The 21,290-nt window shown below is 41.9% G+C and overlaps 11 protein-coding genes across 11 annotated transcripts; 7 read left to right on the top strand and 4 right to left on the bottom strand.

The window, feature by feature from the left end:
• Positions 1-5,263: 5,263 nt before the first annotated feature.
• BCR41DRAFT_301468 (carbonic anhydrase) lies at positions 5,264-5,683 on the top strand (the record flags this gene model as incomplete). Its single annotated transcript, XM_022020625.1, has 1 exon — positions 5,264-5,683. A coding segment is annotated over one exon (420 nt), but the record flags the coding sequence as incomplete, so codon positions are not given.
• Positions 5,682-7,506, bottom strand: BCR41DRAFT_348371 (putative thioredoxin-like protein). Its single transcript, XM_022023280.1, has 5 exons — positions 7,130-7,506; positions 6,969-7,043; positions 6,428-6,808; positions 6,116-6,303; positions 5,682-5,936 (listed from the first exon to the last, which is right to left on the bottom strand). Exons 1-5 carry the CDS (start codon positions 7,307-7,309, stop codon positions 5,711-5,713), a joined length of 1,050 nt encoding a protein of 349 aa, XP_021884238.1. The 5' UTR covers positions 7,310-7,506; the 3' UTR covers positions 5,682-5,710.
• Positions 7,507-7,603: 97 nt separating this feature from the next.
• Positions 7,604-8,286, bottom strand: BCR41DRAFT_348369 (histone-fold-containing protein; the record flags this gene model as incomplete). The annotated part of the gene is made up of 1 exon (XM_022023279.1): positions 7,604-8,286. A coding segment is annotated over exon 1 (298 nt), but the record flags the coding sequence as incomplete, so codon positions are not given.
• A 304-nt stretch (positions 8,287-8,590) lies between these two features.
• On the top strand, positions 8,591-9,299 carry BCR41DRAFT_348368 (histone H3). The gene has a single exon (XM_022023278.1). The coding sequence runs from the start codon at positions 8,717-8,719 to the stop codon at positions 9,125-9,127; it is 411 nt and encodes a 136-aa protein (XP_021884236.1). The 5' UTR covers positions 8,591-8,716; the 3' UTR covers positions 9,128-9,299.
• A 193-nt stretch (positions 9,300-9,492) lies between these two features.
• Positions 9,493-10,164, top strand: BCR41DRAFT_319243 (hypothetical protein). Its single transcript, XM_022021341.1, has 3 exons — positions 9,493-9,619; positions 9,724-9,845; positions 9,929-10,164. Exons 1-3 carry the CDS (start codon positions 9,526-9,528, stop codon positions 10,127-10,129), a joined length of 417 nt encoding a protein of 138 aa, XP_021884235.1. The 5' UTR covers positions 9,493-9,525; the 3' UTR covers positions 10,130-10,164.
• Positions 10,165-10,189: 25 nt separating this feature from the next.
• On the bottom strand, positions 10,190-11,569 carry BCR41DRAFT_348364 (cornichon). The gene is made up of 6 exons (XM_022023277.1): positions 11,295-11,569; positions 11,115-11,138; positions 10,958-11,002; positions 10,729-10,841; positions 10,463-10,585; positions 10,190-10,362 (listed from the first exon to the last, which is right to left on the bottom strand). Exons 1-6 carry the CDS (start codon positions 11,367-11,369, stop codon positions 10,332-10,334), a joined length of 411 nt encoding a protein of 136 aa, XP_021884234.1. The 5' UTR covers positions 11,370-11,569; the 3' UTR covers positions 10,190-10,331.
• A 260-nt stretch (positions 11,570-11,829) lies between these two features.
• On the top strand, positions 11,830-13,171 carry BCR41DRAFT_419980 (putative 60S ribosomal protein L27A; the record flags this gene model as incomplete). Its single annotated transcript, XM_022029835.1, has 4 exons — positions 11,830-11,838; positions 11,979-12,012; positions 12,113-12,142; positions 12,741-13,171. 4 exons carry the CDS (start codon positions 11,830-11,832, stop codon positions 13,115-13,117), a joined length of 450 nt encoding a protein of 149 aa, XP_021884233.1. The 3' UTR covers positions 13,118-13,171.
• Positions 13,172-13,253: 82 nt separating this feature from the next.
• On the bottom strand, positions 13,254-14,032 carry BCR41DRAFT_348361 (histone-fold-containing protein). Its single transcript, XM_022023276.1, has one exon. The coding sequence runs from the start codon at positions 13,923-13,925 to the stop codon at positions 13,515-13,517; it is 411 nt and encodes a 136-aa protein (XP_021884232.1). The 5' UTR covers positions 13,926-14,032; the 3' UTR covers positions 13,254-13,514.
• A 524-nt stretch (positions 14,033-14,556) lies between these two features.
• BCR41DRAFT_348360 (histone H2A) lies at positions 14,557-15,352 on the top strand. The gene has a single exon (XM_022023275.1). The coding sequence runs from the start codon at positions 14,582-14,584 to the stop codon at positions 14,981-14,983; it is 402 nt and encodes a 133-aa protein (XP_021884231.1). The 5' UTR covers positions 14,557-14,581; the 3' UTR covers positions 14,984-15,352.
• A 1,439-nt stretch (positions 15,353-16,791) lies between these two features.
• BCR41DRAFT_393651 (hypothetical protein) lies at positions 16,792-19,206 on the top strand (the record flags this gene model as incomplete). The annotated part of the gene is made up of 3 exons (XM_022028581.1): positions 16,792-17,107; positions 17,205-17,261; positions 17,357-19,206. 3 exons carry the CDS (start codon positions 16,792-16,794, stop codon positions 19,204-19,206), a joined length of 2,223 nt encoding a protein of 740 aa, XP_021884230.1.
• A 149-nt stretch (positions 19,207-19,355) lies between these two features.
• BCR41DRAFT_393650 (histone deacetylation protein Rxt3-domain-containing protein) lies at positions 19,356-21,222 on the top strand (the record flags this gene model as incomplete). Its single annotated transcript, XM_022028580.1, has 3 exons — positions 19,356-19,488; positions 19,617-20,055; positions 20,148-21,222. The coding sequence occupies 3 exons, from the start codon at positions 19,356-19,358 to the stop codon at positions 21,220-21,222; spliced, it is 1,647 nt and encodes a 548-aa protein (XP_021884229.1).
• Between the last annotated feature and the right edge of the window lie 68 nt (positions 21,223-21,290).

Genomic DNA, 21,290 nt, shown 5'->3' with positions numbered 1-21,290 from the left:
ACGACAGCCTCCATTATGTCCTCTTGCATCCAAAAGGCGAGGGGGGACTGGACATATAAAAAGTATAAAAAATAGCCTAGGCCAGGTCGAACCTCCGCAAGGTCTCATGATGCTAGTGATGACAGAGGTAGCGATGACGGTCAGCTAGAGGATGCGGGTGGGGGTGATGGCCAAACTAGGAAAAATCGAGAATACGCCGATCTGAGAGAGTTTTACACGTACAGGCTGCAGATTCGTCCTTTGAGCTCAACAGACTAGCGGCCTTTCATCTGGATGAATACGCGATTGACTCATCAGTGCGCTGTCGATCAATATGCCAAGCTGGGGGCGGGTCGGCTTCGGTTCATCAGCGGGAACCAGTCTAAGCTGAAGGCGGATGCATATATCGACGTAATAGGTGCAATTGAGCTTAACCTCAGATCGGAAAACATCGGAAAGTGTATTACCTTGCCAGAATCTTAAGGTGTTGATTGGGAATGGTAAGATAGGAGGCAGACCTGGGCTATACACGCGGAATATTGTCTACAAGGATGCTTTGTAGACAGGCATGTCTCTCATTCACTGCCGTATCTTCCATTATTTTTATAGTGTATTTTTACTTTGTTGTGTACTTTACTACCGTATAGTATTTTACCTGATTTTACTTTATTATATTTTTATATAGTCGATTTTTTTTGTAATTTTGAAATGGCAAAAAAAGACCCGATCAATAAAAAAGTTATGCAAAGATACTATTCGTATATATAATAACGCTTTTATTTTCAAAACCAATCGCTTTATTTGTCTTCATGAGGCAAAGAGCTAAATTCCTAACGAGGCAAGAGCCAGCCGCGGTGAAGCCACGATCTCCGGCTCGTTAGTTTCAAAAGGTAGAGGTATGCGCCATCGTTGCTGTAGATCAATGTTTCTTTACAGTTTGATTGCCACTCACCAGAGCCTTTATCTCAATATCATGGCTCGAGAAGTTGCAGGAAGCACATATCTCGCCTTCTTTCCCTTGATGTGGGCCAGTCGTGGTGTCCTTTTCAGAATGGGATTACTCGGCGATAATTCTTGATATGTACCTATTGGTAGGACCGTCTATCAAAGGTATTAATAAAAGCACTAGCAGTTAAAAATGTTGGCTCGAAAAGCGATGATGCACACCGTGGGATACAAGAGCGTTTCCTGTACTTCAAAGCAAACTATAGCAAACGAATATAAAATACCGCCATCAACCTGTCCCTATCCTTACCGGTATCAACTACGCCATGCAAATAGATGGAAGCTATCGAAAAAGAGGACAGTAGAGGTAGCTCAAATGCCAAGGGATACTGAAATGTGAATGGTATCTCTGTTGTTGTTGTGGTCGATTGGTTTGAACTATAGGCCTTTTAAGAAACTGTTACAATAAACCAACTTGAAATGCAAATCAGTATTTGGAATTGTAAGCGAAGATGGAATGTAAGCAGTGTCTGAGAAATTTTGTTACGCTTAAAGGTCCTTCGCTTTCCAACGATGGTTACTTCGCAATCCTCGACTCACATAACTATAGACTAAAACTACGGCGTCTTCAACAATAAAGCCTCCTTCGGATTCTAGCCACAGGCGCTATTGCATTCACTGCCACCGCTCTAGCAATGCCTTCGATGACCAAGCGAGTGGTTGATGGCACTAAAGTTATCGGTTGTCTCGCAAGGTAATGTCTGTCGTCCTTGTAGCTGCGAGTTGTAGGCAAATATCGCCTTTTTAAATGAAATGCATCGCAAACTTAACATGACTATATGATATACTATAGTGTCTTCATGAAAGGTGAAGAGGCTTGGACTCCTGAATGTGCTACAGCTGCAGCGGTAAGCCCGTTTCTTTCTCTCACTCCTCCTTTGTTTTTCTCTTTTTTGAGGTAGATGTCTTTTTTTTAACCTACCTTTCTTTGGTATCTTATAAACTGATTTCAGGCTTGCTCAAGAGGTCAGCTTTGATGAGCTAGCTCTTGATTTTACGAAATCTGAGCCGACACTATCATCAAGTGTAAAAGTACCATTGATATCTTTCCCTGGAATCAGTTGACCTATTACGAAGCTTGCTGGTCGCGTAAGCTGACGACCCGTCCCCTTGTAAAGAGGCTACATGAGCAAAAGAAAGAAAAAGCAATAGCCACCCAGATTGTCCTATTCTCTTCTCCTCTATTTCTTAGATGAATTTTCTTATAAGTGTATCTCATATACCTTGGTATTCTTTTGCCAGTGGATAACGGCGCTTTGGCAGCTCTTGCTCATTCTTCTCTTCCCAAAAAAAAAAAAAAAGGATAATAGCGGCGCAATCGCAAGGCTTAAGCCGCCAAGCGCTTCTGCCAAAGTCGAAGGCGACACCGTTTTGAAGACCATACCAGGACAGGAAGCCAAGACCCCCGAATCCACGAGACAATGATGAACCAACGCTCTCATACATTCAACATCAAGGGAAATGCCGATGTTACGCTCAAGGTCCCTGATATCTCGTTCCTAGGTGGGCCCAATAGTGCTGCTTCCCCTTTTGCCCCCTCGCTACCAACATTGGTTTCTCATCCCCTACCACTTTGGGAGAGGATGGGGGGAGGAGGCCAAGTCCTTGAGTCAAAGAAGTCTCGCCAAGGACGCAAAGTCGGGTATCGCTACATTGATACATACGATTAATCCCCATAACCCTTCTCAAGTAACTCTGAAATTGGGGATACTAAATATAACGTGCTCAATGCTAAGGGAGGCTTAGTAGGAGCCGCTACTGTCCCGAACCACATCCTGGCCAGGGATGATAAGACTGTGACATTTACTATAACGTTCATTGATCGCGGTGCCTATGATGCCTTGATAACCTAAAGCAATACGTTCACAGTAGCAGGTATTGATGGCATTGTAAAAAACTCCATCATGGCCAAAGGAATGAATACCCTTAGGTCTCAAATGACGATTCTTAAGCTTATAGCCGCATAGAACAGGAAAAATAAAAAAAAACAAAAAATTAAAAAAAAAAAAGATAGTAGCTGTGATTACAAGGGTCCATAGCATCTTACGACCATTGTAGCCATCACCAAGATGATGATTAAAACATGAGTAGGCCAACCAGCTTCTACATTGATCCAAGTCTGCGCTTGATATTGTCCTATTCCAATCAGTCACATGGATGACTATCGACCAGCAATACTCACATTGCAACCTCTCTACGGATGAGCAAGGTTATTAGCTATCATGAATGCTTTGATGACATAAAGGCATTATCCGGGTAGAATGTACACGAGTTTGTGTCAAATCATGACATTTTCTGTCATTACCACCTTCAAGAGTTCAATAGCTTGCCAGGCACGCCAGATGGAGTTGCAAATTAAGGATAGTATCGTTTCATTGGTCAGACTTTGGCCAATATGTAGTCTCTGGCATTAACGTTGGACTAACGCCAAAAAATGTTTAGAGAGAAGGTGAGAACTAAAGTTTGGGCGAAGCACTTGGATAGTGTAACGCCATAAGGTAAACTCTAGTAACCCATACTAACAGTTTTCAGAGTTGGATTTTAGAGTGCCAACCTCTCCACCTTTCTGCATTGCATCGAAATGTGAAACATATCCAAGCTCCCTACAAACAAGGAAAAGATTACCATATACATACATATGAAATTATCTATATTTTGCAAAGCTTTTCATCAACCAGTTTGTCTGACAAGAAAACTATGATCTAAAACTGCACCATGGTTGATCGTTAACAGAACTATACAGAGTTCTGAAGTACGGTTAAAGCAATCGAGGGAAGAAGAGCAAAGTCTCATGTTAATCTCTCGATGCTAGTTTTGGTGACCAAGAAGGCGAAGACGCAGAATGAGGGCTCAAGGGACAAGCGATGTCAAGGACGCAAACGCTGTTCATATCCTCCACACTGGACAGAGCATGTGTTACCAAGATGCAAGAGATGTGGGATGTAAGGAAGAAAAGGACGATAGCTTATCTAAATAGATTAAGGAGCAAAGCTAGGGCAAATATATGGAGGTTCAATATCTGAAGAGACAGGCCTTGTGGGTCAAAAGACAACGGTGGACGGGTGTATAAACACGGTGGAGATGTATTTTGTCCTTGTCACATTAAATGACGTTTATTTAGACACTTCGCAGCAGGTTTCGCGATGGAATACAATGTGCTCAGATCCACTGTAAACGGTGCTTAAACAAAGAGGCACCGCCGCTCGCATCCTGAATTTAGAATAGCCCAAAGTATTGAGGAAAAAGGGATATTGGGGGACCACCCTTTGGGGTATTACTAATCAATTACACAAAAAGTGTTGTTAAACTCTCACAATGCGTTTATGCCAAGGATGCAAGAAAAGTAAAAGGATTAAGGGCAAATAACAAAGTGCTATTGGGGGAGGTTTGACCAGAGCAGCTCCAGTTCATGCTAGTAGCTAGACTGATACCTACTGCTGCAATGATAGCTCAACCGTCGATCTAGCAATGATGTTAATCTGTACCAAGCATTTACGAGGGAGGATGTGTCCGGGGCAGAGCATCGATAGAACTATCCTTAAGCCATCATATGGCAAGCATAACTAAATAAAGAGCACTTGGCAATCATCTTTCACCCGCACACATCCTTTCAATGCATCATTAATAATCCAGACTGCCTTTTAGCTTTGAGTAAAGTCTTAGCTGCCGGAGAATTGTTTAATAAACACAAATATACCACGAGTAGTCTTCTGAATAACATGGCGCGATACCCTTTTTATTTGATGTGCTCGATGCAGATTATATGGAGCAGTTTGTGAATGGTGCTATGTTTTCGAGATTGATGTGCTCTGTAAAAAAAAAAGAGTTGGAGATAGGAGATAGTGCCAAGAATGGGAGCTCTTTTTGCTGTAGAAACCATGGGTTCTTTGATTTAAACATTTACAACAGTTAGAAACAAAGACGATGTTTTTATCTTGAATCGTGCCATGGTAGGCCGTTTGCAAAGTGCATAAACCAGAATATCCCCATCTCAATTTAAGCCCCTGTATCGCTTTATTCACAACCTTTAACTACAATGGCCATTATTAATGAGATTCACGCGGCAAATCAAGCTTACGTTAACAGCCGTTCCAAAGGCCAATTACTTCTCCTACCAACGCGTAAGGTGGCAATCGTCACATTAAGAAAACCTTAGTGCCTGTTCCGAGCATGTAAATAATACTCTCGCTATTGGTGTTTTGTATACCATTGAAATAACCTTTTCGGCGTTGTCTGTCTTGTTTAACTTTGTCATCAGTGCATGGATGCTTGAATTCTTCCCGCCAGCGTTTTTGGCCTCAAGGAAGGTGATGTTCATGTCATCCGTAACGCTGGAGGATGTGCTCCGGAAGCCTTGCGATCATTAGTTATCTCAGAGCAGCTCCTTAACACTGACAATGTTATTGTTGCGCAACACACTGATTGCGGAATGCTCACATTTGAGAACCAGGATACCTATTCTATTATCCATAAGAACCTGGGTGTTGATGCTACTCATATCAACTTTTTGCCCTTCCCGCAAAACGTGCGTGATGATATGGCTTTCCTTCGCAACAATCCATTGATCCCCAAGTCTGTCAACATTTATGACTATGTCTACGATGTCGCCACTGGTCATCTCATATTTATTGATTTAGAGAATAGCGAGACTTTTATTTTTTTTTTTATTTTTTATTTTTTATTTTTTCAAAACTTTTAATGGTTCCAAAATAAAAATCTAAGCAATCTAGGCTGAAGGAGACTTGGCTTCGACCACTACCTGAGCAAATTCACCATTGTCAATCATTTCTGTGATAATATCAAGGCCACCAAGCAATTCACCCTTGAAGAACACCATTGGGAAAGTAGGCCAGTCAACGTGTGTCTTCAGGCCTTGACGGATATCATCATCTTCCAAAATGTCAAACGAATCATACGTGACACCCTGGTCAGCTAAAAGCGCAACCAATTTCCTATTCATTATAATAATAATAATAATAATAATAATAATAATAAAAAGAAAAAAAAAGAGGAGACAAACATAAAAGTATGCTCTCACGTCAGTCAGTTATCATAGTTTTATCGATCCATTATCTCAGTTTGATACCGTTGTGAACTGTAATGATGTATGCATTGCAAGATGTGTTCGTACTTTGAAAATCCACAGCGAGGAGTCTCTGGGCTGCCTTTGATAAAGATCATGAGGGGGGCCTTATTGATCAATTCATCCATTCGGGTCTTCAGATCTTTTTCTGCTGGGACGAGAGCCTGGAACTCGCCTGTAGCCACCATTTCCTTGACAACGTCCAATCCTCCGACAAATTCGCCCTTTACGTAAACCTAAGGCACGAAAATAGGGTATCCAGATATTAAACAATGTTAATACTTTCAAGCTTATTATACCTATTAAAACAAGGGGAAAATAACATGTATATAATATTTATACAAAAGATAAATCACATACTTGAGGAAATGTAGGCCAGTCTGAGAAAGCCTTCATAGCCTGTCGAACTTCATCGTCTGCCAGGATGTTGAATGAGCTGAAGCGGATGTTTTGAGCAGTTAGGATCTCGAGCAATTGACGTGAGAACTGGCAGCGAGGCGCCGTAGGCGTTCCTTTGATGAAGACCATAACGCTTGAACTGCTTGTCAACTCCTTGAGCCTGGCGTTCATCTCTTCAGGTGACAAAGTGGATGGTGTGACTGAAGGCAGAGCGCTGTTGCTTACTGCAGTTGATGACGAATGTCCAGGCAAAGGGGAAGAAGGGGTCTTTGAATGCTTTGCAATTGTCTTTGACAGTTCTGGAGGATTTGCTCCGTCAACACGGTCCACAACTTCGCCCTCCTAAGAGAAAGATTGATCGTAGCTGGAGCATCAGTCTCGCGCAAGTGAAAATTATAATGTATAGTGTGTAATACCACAGCAAGTTGCTAGTTCCTTGATAAAACTCCAGGGTCACAATCCACAATGCAAATGCCTTGCTGTCCTATTCACAACGAGTTACCTTGACGATCACAAAGCTAGGTACTGCTGCAATTTCATACTCCTCTGAGATGTCTGGAAACTTTTCAGCCTCGATCTAGAAGGGGAAAAAAACAAAGAAAGTTAACTTCACTGGTTAAATTAAAAGAGTTTAAGGATAGATTTCTGATTTGATTGTCATACTTTGATGAATCGAATCGCTGGATTCTTTGTTGCAAGTTCCTCAAAGATTTCATTCATCTGAGTGCATGGAGGGGCCCAAGAGGCCCAGAAATTGAAAGCATAGACGGTAGAGGAGGAAGGATCAAAGATTTTAGCGAACTGTTCGTCGCTCTCTAGATCAGTATAATTGGGAGAAGGCATTGTTGTTATTTAATGATGGATGTGAGTATGCGAGGGAAGAGTAATGATCTTGAGTGCGAGGAGAGAGAATATTTAAGGTGTGGGGAAAGGAAAAGTGGATCTTGGAAATACAAAAAAAGAAAAAAAAAAGAGTTAGTCAGCAGTTGACGAGTTTAATCGGAACCCAAAATGGACTCATCTCGTCTGCTAACGGAACAAAGTGGAGTCAAGATAACAAAGCATGGTATATACACACACATATATATATATACATGTAGCATATGGTATATATATATGTATACATATAAAATCGAAAGTGTTTGCTTTTTGCAAAAGGATTTGCTTTATTTTACAAGAGCCAGGTTACAGTTGGCAGACTAAAAGACATCGACCTGCTGTGATCCCAGAGGATTAAACAATAAAGGTTGGAGGGGTAGGAGATGTTTTGGTTCTATACAAATAACAGATAAAAGAAAAAGGAGACAAGACAAGTGACTTGATATTTATCCGCCGAAACCGTAAAGGGTGCGACCCTGGCGCTTGAGAGCATAGACGACATCGAGCGAGGTGACGGTCTTGCGCTTGGCATGCTCGGTGTAGGTGACGGCATCACGGATGACATTCTCGAGGAAGACCTTGAGGACAGAGCGAGTCTCTTCATAGATGAGACCGGAGATACGCTTGACACCACCACGACGGGCAAGACGACGGATAGCGGGCTTGGTGATACCCTGGATGTTATCACGAAGAATCTTGCGATGGCGCTTGGCACCACCTTTTCCAAGACCCTTTCCTCCTTTACCGCGTCCAGACATGTTTTGTTGTTGGGTTTGAGGTTGTAATTGAAAGTGAGAGATGTGAGAGAGAGAGAGACAGAAAGAATAAAAATTTAAAAAAAGAAAGACAGAAGCAACTGAAAAAGATGAGAAAAGTTGGTGTGCCTTTTTAAAGGGGAAAAAAAATTGGCCAGTCAAGTTTAAAAATTCGACAGATGAAATGTTACAAAAAAACCGCGCTTTAATTTTTATTTTTTCGAATTCATCCAAAATTAAAAACATTAAACTAGTCTCGCGATGTCAAAACAAATTTTTTTTAAGCAAAGGAAGAAAAAAAAATAACAGTGCTCCGCAAATGCACATTCCCTCTCCGTACCTGCACACACACGCGTAATCCATAGCCAAAGTTGCATTTGTAGACATTTTTTTTATCCATTCACTAAAAAAAAAAGATCGCGCGTCTATTAAATAGTATTGAAAATCAAAGTTCAACGCGCTTTTTTACCATAGCAAAGTGGCTTTTCATATAAAATACTCTCCCAGCTCGTTTTGCTGTCGGTTTTCTTTTTTTTTTTATTTAGATTGTTTCCTTCTGTTCATCAAAACTTGAATCTCACTCACTCCATTCACAAAACACTCAATCTTTAACACAATGGCCCGTACCAAGCAAACCGCTCGCAAGTCCACAGGAGGAAAGGCTCCTCGCAAGCAGCTCGCCACTAAGGCTGCTCGTAAATCCGCCCCCGCCACCGGAGGTGTTAAGAAGCCTCACCGTTACCGTCCCGGTACTGTCGCTCTTCGTGAGATTCGTCGCTACCAAAAGTCGACTGAGCTCTTGATTCGCAAGCTTCCCTTCCAACGTCTCGTCCGTGAAATCGCTCAGGACTTCAAGACCGATCTTCGTTTCCAGTCCTCTGCCATTGGTGCTCTTCAGGAGGCCTCTGAGGCTTACCTTGTCTCTCTCTTTGAGGATACAAACTTGGCTGCCATCCACGCCAAGCGTGTCACCATCCAGCCCAAGGATATTCACTTGGCCCGCAGACTCCGTGGCGAGCGCACCTAAAGTGTCCTTTTTTCCTCTTCTCTTGTCATTATAATCCCATCCTCTTTGTAACATTAATTCCAACTTGCAGCTCTGCTTAGTGTCGTCTGATTATGTTTTTTTATTTTGGGTGAATCATTACTTGTAAAGTAGCAGTGCACCTTGCTAAACAAAAAAAAAAAGAAACGACACAGGAAAATAAAAGCTACTATACAACCCATTTCAATGATCACTTTAATGTTTGAATGTTTCTATACTTTGTTTAAAGTCGCTGCTACCTTGTACGATGCCAAAGATATCGATCTTTTTTACGCGTGACATGTCAAAGCGTCACGTCTTTTGGTTCACCTTCATTTTATTTTATTTTATTTTTTAACATTCTTTGACAAACAGACTATTTCACCATTCGTCATTCGACCATGTCCAGCACCTGCGATATTGACCCAAGTCTCGTACAAAAGATCGAAGCCTTTCGTTTCGCAAACAGATCTCAAGGAAATGCTGCTCTCATTTGTATGCACTGCAAAAGCTTCTTCGAACACTGTCTTTTCATATGTCGAGTCCACCACCTCTCTCTTTTTTTTTGTTAATCATTACTTACTTAATACTCATTATAGGCAAAATTGACAAAAACAAATTGCTCATTGAAGAGGATGATGATCTAGAATCAGTAAATATGGAGGAACTTGCGGAACAACTCCCAGAAAATACACCACGTTATGTTGTCCTGAGCTATGAGGTAAGGCGATGATGTATCCGAACCACGTTCCTCTGAGACAGTAGCAGCAGTATTCTAAAATTGTCATGTGTCCAAATATATAGTTGAAACATGATGATGGACGACGGTCATTCCCTTTGGTATTCCTTTATTATGCTCCTACTGGTGTTCGACCTGAACTCAACATGCTTTACGCTAGCGCCAAGACGCACTTCCAAAACACGGTTGGCCTCGGTAAAGTCATTGATCTGCAGGACGCGGAGGTGCTGACTGACAATTGGTTGCGTGCAAAGCTGCTCAAATAGCCAAATAAATCAACTCAATGCAATGTGAAGGCGAACTTTTTTTTTTTTTTTTTTTTTTTCGTTTTTTGCTTCTTGTTTATTATCATGTTACACACCATGATCGCTTTCTATCGTCCTTTGACTGGATCACTGCTCATGCTATAATGACATCGACTCTGCTACTATCGTTGCTATACTGCTACGGTTGATGCTGCAATATGGCTTAGGAATCGTTAACCAATGCGAGGATCATGCTATCAAATGCAAAAAATTGCGCATGTGTGTCAATTTGTCAGCTCAATAGTGATATCATTCTTTCCTGAATCTAGAGTTGATTCCTTTTTCAATACTCACCGGTAGAGGTAGTAGAAGAAGCTTAGCAAGTAAAAGCCCAACTTAATGAAGCACTCCTTTTTATGTTGGCCCAAAGTGCGGAAAATCTCTGTGGCATCAAACATATGCTTATTGTTCATAATTCTGTTGCCACGTATAGCGTTTTTTTTTTTTTTTTTTTTTTTTTTTTTAAAAAAAATAAAAATAGTCAGCGTATTGATCGTCATCTTATGTTTTTGTAAACATTCAAATAATTAAAATAGCAAAATGAATTGGCGTATATTAACTTGTTAGCATTATAAGCGACCAAAGGCAAATTCCAGGCGGTGGCAATGAATTGTCCAGAGATCAAAAAGATAAAGGTCATGAACGCCTGAACAAACATTTCAGGCAAGACAAACTAAATTTGAGAAAAGATGGAAGGATAAAAGAATAGAGTCAAGTAAGATACAGGAAATGGGATCAGACCAATCACCTTTGAAACATCCGCCGCGTAAAACGATAATATATATTTACCTGGTTGAGTTTATTACAAAGCTCGATCGGGTTGATATAGTCGACCTAAAGTTTGACGGAGATGGTTATTTCAAAAAAGAAACATGAAGACTAAATATCATCGTAAAACATGCGCTCATTGATTGCAAAATAAAGTCTAACTGAGCAAAAATCATACCTCAAGATCACTGATCAGAATGACCTAACCAGAGGTGAATTTTAAAGATATTTAAGAAATCAGTCAGAGTGTGTTTCCATTATCCATGTCAAGGCTGGTTGTTGCTAGTCATCATCCGATCCGGTCATTATCGAAGCTTCTTCATTTTTGCTTGAATAGCAACTACTCATAGTGACTTACAAAGAACACTTTGACAAATAGGAGACATGCGCCAACGATGACGCCAAAGAGAAAGACCATAGCCTCGGCAGACATGATGTAAGAATTGATGGGATGGAGAACTGAGATGCAGTATACAAATGAAGAGCAGATGCTAAAATGTTAAAGATGAGGAATACTAATGGTGAGGATGAATGGGAAAGAATAGTTGGACAGTTAAGACAGTTAAACGATGACACGAGGATTGCGTTGAAAATGTCCCTGGAAGCTCAGTGAAGCATAAGGAAACGTGTGTGGCTTGTAAAAAGAGAGTGAAATACATTTGTGGTTCAACAATCAGTGCTTTTTCCCTCTCTTACTTTGTCTCTTACAAAATGGTTAGTCACGTGGCTGGCTGTCATTAATATGGGAACGCAGGACATGGAAGCATAGTCTTTTTGAGTACAACGCGATGGCGCATCAAATTATTGGCCAAAAAATCGCCATATCCATCCATCCACTATCCATCGTTCAGGAATAATAGGGCTTTCGATATCGTACTGGCGCCTTCAAGACTATGGATGAAGTTTGCGTTACGCCAATATCAGATTTATTACATGGATGGATTTCGATGCACCCCACGAATGAATGCAAAAAAAAAAAAGCATACAACAATTACAGTATCCAATGCTGACTGTGCTGCCTCCCTGTAACTGTTAATTCTAGCCTACCCGTCTGCATCATAACCGCAAAAAGAGAGGTACAGAATCTGATCCTTAGATCCTGACATACCAACTCGCTGTTCTTGAAGGCTAGCTCCGATATTGATTCAATTATTTTTCTCTTTGTGTTATGATTAGGTCACGTCTCTGCTGGTCACGGTCGTGTTGGTGAGTGCCTTTTTTTTTGACCTGGATGGGCTTCAGTGAAGTAGAGGTCTCACCGACGGTAATCAACATTACCTCTTTGCAACAACGTCAACAGCACAAAGGACTGTAGCACAATAGGACACGAGGATAACAGAACAGTTAGAGAGGACAGCTGAGTTGGACCTTCATTGGATCCATGAAACCAAAGTTTAGATGCTGATTGTTTTACTTGAAAAAAGCAATGTCTTTTTCACGGGAGTAATGAAGCAATCTCTGTCATCAACATATTTTGAATCATCGATCGTTCAGCAATCCTTCAGAGATGTTACTTTAAAATCTGATTCTTCACCACAGATCTAGTAAAACTGAAATCCGGACATGAGCTGCAAAGACTTTGTGGAATATGATTTTTCATGAAACAAAGTGAGCAAAGTGCAACCGTCTTTAGTGCTGCACCAGGTGTTTGTCTATGGAGTTAGCTCACGATTATTCGCCCAGGACTTGTTGGCTTTGCATATGTGATCTATTGCGACTCAGGATTGTTTTCATGGAAATCAATATCTCGACACAACATATTGCTGAATGTTGACCCTATGATTTTTTTTCTTCATCTTCCCAGGCAAGCACCGTAAGCATCCTGGAGGTCGTGGTCTTGCTGGTGGTCAACATCACCACCGCATTAACATGGATAAATACCATCCTGGTTACTTCGGAAAGGTGGGTATGCGCCACTTCCACTTGACTCGCCAGAGCTACCACCGCCCTATCGTCAACTTGGACACCCTCTGGAGCCTCGTCTCTGAGCAGACTCGCAAGAATGCCGCAAAGAACACCGAGGTTGTCCCCGTCATCGATACTCTCCGTGCCGGATACGGCAAGGTTCTTGCCAAGGGTCGTCTCCCTCAACAGCCCGTCATCGTCAAGGCCCGCTACGTCTCCCGCGCTGCAGAGCAGAAGATTAAGGCTGTTGGTGGTGTCGTTCAGTTGGTTGCTTAAACATATCCTGAATATCTTTTAGTTGCCTTTGGACAGGTTGTAATAAAACATTTCAAAAAAAAAAAAAAAAAAAACTGCTCCAGATGGTTATCAAAGTTATCAAGGACTTGCTTTGTCAAATGCAACAATCAACTTTCAATTATTTTAAATTTGTTTTAATGTTTCTACATAAAAGCAGGCTATGATGTACAATGGGGTGATTTGATGAAGGCCCTGGAAGACAACGACTTATTAAAACACGAGAAGTTTTCCAGTATGTATGGAGGGTAACAAGGTAATTATAAAACAGAAGATGAAAAATGGCAGAAATAAGATAGACGATGTCATAGGATAAATAATCGTCAAGCCGATTGCTTGTAGGTGAAATACTCTATCCTGCTCATGTCAACTCCTTTCTTTACTTCGAGGAAGTGTACTTGGTAACAGCCTTGGTACCCTCAGAGACAGCGTGCTTGGCGAGTTCACCAGGAAGGATAAGACGGACAGCGGTCTGGATCTCGCGAGAAGAGATAGTAGAACGCTTGTTATAAGCAGCGAGCTTGGAAGCCTCACCGGCGATGCGCTCAAAGATATCATTGACGAACGAGTTGAGAATGGACATGGCCTTGTTGGAGATACCAGTGTCGGGGTGGACCTGCTTCAAGACCTTATAGATGTAGGAGGAGTAAGTTTCAGAACGGGTTTTCTTGCGTCCCTTGCCACCTTCAGACTTGGGCTTGCGTTCCTTCTTGTCAGAGGATGCAGCGGTCTTGGCAGGAGCCTTGCCTCCGGTGGAGGGCTTCTTCTCAGCAACGGGCTTTGGGGCCATTTTTTTTATGATACGTGTAAGAGTTGAAAGAGAATGAAAGAATTGAGATATAGCAGGTATCAATAACGTATAGAAACGAGCAGATCAGAGAGAGAGAGAAAAAGAGGTGAAAGCAGAAGAAAGCAATGTGGGCAGTCAAGGTCCTTTTATACAAACAATGTACAAAGATCATAATTAAACAGTAAGCTTGTTGTGTATTTAATTTGAAATCTCAAAAACAAATTTTTTTAAAAAACGCGGTTATTCAACGCGAGTTAAAGAAAGTCACTTTAGTTAAATACCTCCCCTTCCCCTAATTGCACGGATGTACCTCCAGTAGACGCGCTTAGTCCCAAAATTTTTCATTTTTTAGAATTCGAATTTTTTTTTTTTTTTTTTTTTTTCCAAAAATCTGTGTCTTTATAATTCTCATTTCATTCTTTGTCCTTACACATTCAAATTACTCTTTCACGCGTTGATCTCTCTTCACATTCGTTCATATAAATAGAAAGAATCAGCCCTCGGTACCCTTTTTTTTTTTCTTTTTTCTCCTTTTTGTCTCTTTTCCCTTTCTACTCTTCTCTTTCACTTCTGTATATTTGTATACTCAGCTCCAGAACAGCGGCTTCATACTCCCTCTTTCAACCAGTTTCAACAAAAAAAAACAACTTTTCACAATGTCTGGCGGCAAATCTGGTGGCAAGTCTGCTTCTGCTCCCAAGAACTCGACCTCGCGCTCTTCTAAGGCCGGTCTTCAGTTCCCTGTTGGTCGTATTCACCGTCATCTCCGCAAGGGTAACTATGCTCAGCGTGTTGGTGCTGGTGCCCCCGTCTACTTGGCTGCTGTCCTCGAGTATCTTGCTGCTGAAATTCTGGAGCTGGCTGGTAACGCTGCTCGCGACAACAAGAAGTCTCGTATCATTCCCCGTCACTTGCAACTCGCCATCCGTAACGATGAGGAATTGAACAAGTTGCTCGGTCACGTCACCATCGCCCAGGGTGGTGTCTTGCCCAACATCCATGACTCTCTCTTGCCCAAGAAGACCAAGAAGGGTGGTGTTGCTTCTCAGGAGCTGTAAAGAACAAAGAAAAGAATCAGAAAAAAAGCACAGTACTCGGTTAATCAGCATTTGCCAATAACTATCTGTTTTTCTCATTTCTTCAACTGTTTTTTTTATTATCGCCTTTTTTTTTCCGTTCTCTGAACTTGTATTTCATACCAAAACTCCTGCAACCCGCTTCATAGTAACTATTCTATTTTCTTGCGGCTACCGCTGACGTGTATCATTAAATGGAAATTTAAAAAACAAGCCATGCATTGATAAATTAGGACTTGATTAATCATGAGATATTGAAGATCCATATCCTGATTAAGTCTTTAAGATCTCATCAGGCTATGGAAGGAACTATAAATAAGTGGAGACGTTACTGACGCAGGGTTGGCGGTGGATATTAAATATTAAATATGCTCAAACATTTATTCTATGGGATTATAAACTGGGTAGAGAACCATCTTCATAATAATTAATGTCACATCGACATAAACTGGTTTCACACTAGGAATCGACGGCAAGAAATAGATACAAATTACATCCTCATTTTCCCTTGGCCACCACCTCACGACAATCCTCTGTCACTAATGAAACAACGCCCAATAAGCGCACCTCGACTTCATGTTGACGTCCAGACATCCTTTTATCGGAGAATGCAATGGATATATTTACCATGCAGGAGACGAGGCACAGTCGGTCGCTGACATCGAGAGCAGTCTCGTTCATGGCAGCCGAGTGGAAGTCGCAGACTATAGGACACATGTCAGGGAAATTGAGACGGAACCCGAATCGTCCTATAACGACAGTAAGAAGACCTGGAAGTGGCACGCCTTTGACGCCATGAAGGACCTCCAGAGAAATTTTGGCGCTTGTCTGATTAGCCTATCGAGGATAATGAGAGCTCGTAGGAAGACAACATTGGTGTCGGACTCGGCGAACTTTCCTTAAACAGCAGGCTGTCTTCGCTTCACAGGCCTGTTAAGAGCCATTTCGACCAAGTATCAGGCGCAATACTGGGAGTACCGACCATATTCCTTGCCATTTTATTACCATTACCATACATTCTTTTTACAATAGACACGAGCCCGGACTCATGGCTATAGATGTTAGTGTCAAGATTTTGTAGGCATTGGTGGTAAGTAACAAGCTGGCCCTCTCTAAAAAAAAAAAAAAAAAAAAAAAAAACGTGACGTAATTTAAGGATTTCGAGCCACAGTCCTCGAGACGGGGTGGAGGCATCATCAGATCTTTCTTGATCTGCATCTAAACTAGGCAAACTTATTCTTTCTTTCTTAGTCATTGCACTATCTCAGCTCCTCTCTTTATTAAGGTTCCCCCCCTTGGCTTCACTTTCTATAATAATCAAGTTTGTCCGTTTTTTTTTTTTTTTTCTTTTTTTTCGCGTGTATTCGAAACGTGATCCTGGCTTCAAATAAGGCCATTCAGCAACTGTAACACCCCTTGCCCTCGCGTATCATCGCTGCATGAAACCCTGCTTTATTCGTTGCAATCGACACTGTTGTACTGCACCTCTGCGTCTCTTCATCGTCTTATTCCAACTCGTGCTGCCATTACTTGAGCTGTCTTAAAAGTACGCAAAGCAACAAAATCAGACGACACGCTCTGATTGCATCCCTCCTAAACATTTGTCAAAGTGGAGATGTGCCAACAATCGCATAATTATAACATCGATTACTTCTTGTAATTCTTCAATCGAAAGTCTTGTAGGATTCATCCAAGAACCACAATAAATTGAAACATCCTTCAGTCTGTTCAGAGTGTTTCTATCAGTACAAACAACATTTCAGTAGCTTGTTCACCCAGGAACCGCCATAATGGAAACCAAAAAGCGGCCCAACGAAGATACTCTTGAGTCTAGGGTTGAATCATCTGCAGGGCATGCATCCGAAACTAGCCTAGCACCGATGGACATTGAAATGACCAAGGCAGATTCTCCCCAAACCGTTGTGACTGAATCGAATAAAGCGATTTCAGCTGGTGATTCTAATAAAAGGTACAAGCCCACAAAAGAGAGCGAAAAATCTGGGACTGATTACTCTTCTGTATCAACAGATTTGGCTGATCCTTCTACTGAGACTAAGGCTCTGGCAGATTGGGTTGAGAAGATGGATGAGGATGACAAGGCTAAAGGTCAGTATGTCCCACCAGTCGATATTTTGCATCTATTTTCTTGGAAGATCTAATTATCTTATCATCACACAATTTCTTTCTTGTTTTTGCCCAAAAGGTGGAATGACTGAAGCCTCTTTGGTCGATAAAGCGTCAACAATGAACGAAGACAAACGTATGTTTCTTGTCTATTCATGATAACACAATAGCAACCGTATATTTCTTAACATGGATACCATTGCTTACATACTACCTATTACTATTATTCAGTTCCTGGATTTAATTCCACCAAGGTAGATCCTTCATCTAAAGAAATCGACAAAGACTCCATGTCTTCGAAACCCAAAGCTATTGCAGATGAAAGTTCCGATCGGACTTTAGAAAACATCGGCAAGGAGTCCGTTGTAGGATTATCCGATTCTATTCTTGCAGTCGGGTCTCTGTCAGAGCCACTTGTCAGTACGCTGGAAACGTTGGAGAATGAGGAACAGGCCTCAATCAATAATACAAAGCAATCTCCAGTGCAGGAGGCAGATGATACGAATACCCACCCTCAGTCCCCTTCAACTACAGTAGACACTAAAATGGACACAGATACCAGAATTAGTGAACCAATGAACCATAACTTTACGAATCAGGCGGTGGACGACACAGTAGAGTGTGAGGGAACTGCGAGTAAGAAAGAGCAATCCCACCCATATCCTGATACTGCAGGACAGCATCAGAATATTAATAATGATGATAATAGCAACAATAACATTAATGGCAACCTTCAACAGTCTGAGCCTGACAGAAGCGCATCAGTAAAGATTTCCGATATATTTGTTAAGGAGGGCTCTACTATAGAGGCATCCCAAGCTGCCAGTGCTATTGAATCAGTCAATGGTGCTTTGGAAAAAAATAGCGATGGGCTTTGGCATAGTTCGCGAGAAGCTGACACGATGGCTGTACAAGCAAAGCCCCTGTCAGAGTCAAAGGAGACCAGACCTGAACCAGAAGAGAAGGAGTCATCATATCCTATCAACCGTCCGACTCAACAACCGACACTATCTTCTGCTTCTCATCCTCCAGGTACTCAAGCTGCATCGTCCAATCCGGACGTTAGGGGCAATAGCTTGCCTCCTATCAGCTCACTCTCTGCTTCACAAGATGTGCCAGCTTCTTCACAGCCATTACAGACTACTACTAGGCCATCACGGAGTTCCATGTCTGTTTCCGCACTTTTGCTCAATAACGATGACGTTCAGGAGCAAGAACAGGACCATGGTAGGCGTAACTCAAAAAACATTTTTGATCCATTTGGTGCATCTGATTCCGCTTCCAAGGCTTCTTCACCATCACCAGTTCCAGTAAAACCGTTGCATCCTACTTCCTCACAGACTATGACATCGTCTCAACCGCTTTCGCAGCTGTCTAAAGCACCCTTAACTCCACATCAGTCTTCGCCAACTTCGCCACGTTTGTCAAGTAGTGCTGCTGCCTCTGCACGCGCCCAAGATTCTATGGAGGTAGCACCTATACATCAAAGCAGTAGTGAATATGGACGAGATAATTTACCAAGTGGGCGTAATTATGATTCAGCGCTACAACCTCATCCAACGTCTAAAGGTCTCACCAATAGAGACTATGCTTCAGATGAGATTGTAGAATCGGGAGGGATGGGAGGGTATGCAAACCAGCGCCATCGTCTTTCATCACCAGTAGGTGTTCGGCCTCTACAGGAGCCAGTCAGTGGATCTGCTACTACAGGTTCGGGTCATCAGAATAATAAATTACCAGGACTCGGAAGCATAGCAAGCGTAACGCCTGCACATGCACATGATCCCCATTTTCATTCTGGAGGCTACAGGAACGATAACTCGCATGTCTCTATAAGTAGCAGTCGAACTAGATCGTTTTCTCCTAACCAGCACACACATTCTTCTGGAGCAAATGGCCCTGCACACTATTCTGGTACCACAGGGCATATTAGTTACTCAGGACTGTCTCAAACGTCACCGTCGTCTGCCATGCTAGTAGGAGCTGGATCTGCAAACCATCATCCGAGGTTGATTGTCAAGAATGATCCAAATTTGAAAATGGAAGGACGACCAGAGCAATTTTTAGGTGAGAGCAGTTAAAAAAAAAAAAAAAAAAAAAAAAAGAGATTTAGTTATGAACTGGTCTTATTTATTTATTTATTTATTCTTTTTTTTTTTTTTTTAAAAAAAAAAAAAAAAAAAAAAAAAAAGGTTACTTCCGATATGATCCTGCTCAATTACTTCCAAGCATGCAAGGGAAAGAGAATTCGATGCTTGAAGTTCGTGTTGCATCATCATACTTGACCTACAACAATGCCAAAATAAAGAAACGGGAAGTTTGGGGCACAGATGTCTACACAGATGATTCGGATGTTGTAGCGAGTATGTATTTTGGTAGCTTTAGCTACTAGGCTTTTCTCATTATGCTTGATTCACGAATGGACAATGATTCCTAACCTGTGATTTTTTTCTTTCCTTTTTCTTATTGGGGTGGATGTTTGGCCTCTTAGTGCTAATTCATAGCGGATTTTACATACCTCCGCTGAATGCTAACAGTACAGAACAGGATTTGCTGCACCCGACTAGTCAGCAGCATAATTTTGTGCCTGAACCAATTAAACATATCTGCCCCGGTTTTGATCTTGCTGTGACTTTACGTGTTCTCCCAAAACTCGTCAAATACCAAGGATCTATCCGTCATCGCATCAAAAGTCGCACTTGGAACACAGGACATGACGGAGTCAGTTTTAAGATAGAGTCTATTCGTAAACTCTGTCCTGGTGAGGCTCTAAATCGGGGTCGCGGTCAGAGTAAACTTCGAATGAAGGAATATAATCAAGAACGGCTTCGGGTATTAGCCAACATTCATGATGAGACTACAGAAAGTCTTCAAAATGAACGGGCAATGCGTACTGCTACATTTGAATTTACAAACCAGGGCGACCCATGGTATAAATTAATTCATATTCTCGCCAAGAAAGCTTTTTGTAGTAACTCAAAGGAAAGACTATCGTTCTCATACTTTTTTTTTTCTCCTGTAGCTTCAAATACTCTCCTGAACTTGTCATGGATCGACACGATGGTCTGTCTCGAAAATGGACTAGTTGGCGACTCAAAAAAGAGGTTATGATACTAGAAAACGACGAAGAGCGTTACGAGATATCCTTGCAACATCATGCGGGGACGGATGCCCGACGCTTTGATCAATATCGTTTTGCTGTCATTTCGCCACGAACCTCGCTGTCCAGTTGGAGTAAGACCGCCTACCCTCTGGATCCTGCAGACTTGACTGAGGTGTTATATGAAGATCTTGATTGGCAGGACTTTGAATGGGTGGAGCGCGGTGTTGTTGTGCAACCGAGTCAACGAGCAAAACAGAACAGCAGCAGTTCCTCAATGGAGGGGGTGGAGCCAACTACCGAGGGGCAGAGTAAGACCTTTTTACCTACCACAGAGGTCATGGATATTGATGGTGGTGAATCCAAAGGGAATGGACAAGAAGATGGATCACGGAAATTAAAATCAGGGCCCAGTAATCCTTCGGATACTCTGGACACTCAACAAGACGGAGTCTTTTGCGTGGTGAGTCGACTCTTCTGGAGACCCATGTCGGAGTTGCGCCCTGCGAAATCAGTCAAGGTGGGTCAGTCCAAATCTACAGAAATTAAGCCTGCAAACGGTCTGGAGAAGATAAACGCTACAGAAATGCACCATCCTCAGGTGGAAGTGAAGGAAACGGCACCAACTTTGACTAAATCATCCGGAAATTCGTACGAGCAGATTGGAGTACCAAGTTCTAGTAGCGCAAGCCCAAAAACTAGTTCGGCACAAGACGATAATAATTCCAAAGCTCAAACATCTTTTGGAACTCTAAGAACAAAAGACCCCAGTCAGGATCATGTAGTAACTACAGTTTCTATATCTGACCAACCATCATCTGCGTCGATTGGGGCTGCAAGTGCAGTGCCTGCAACTACGGCACGGTCTGTCCAAGAGGCTGTCAGACCGCAAGAACCATCTGGACAACATGAGCCACAACATCTACAAGCCAAACCGCCTCATTCAGACTCGGTAGCTGCAGAACGGGAGGAAGGCGAACTCGAAGAGTCTGAATAGATCACATAAATCAAAAGAATAAGGAAAATCAAATGTAATATTTTTCGTAATATCGTACATAATATGCC

This window comes from Lobosporangium transversale, assembly GCF_002105155.1.
Source record: "Lobosporangium transversale strain NRRL 3116 chromosome Unknown BCR41scaffold_7, whole genome shotgun sequence".
Taxonomy (NCBI): Eukaryota; Fungi; Mortierellomycota; class Mortierellomycetes; order Mortierellales; family Mortierellaceae; genus Lobosporangium; species Lobosporangium transversale.
This window is presented reverse-complemented; position numbering and strand designations above follow the sequence as displayed.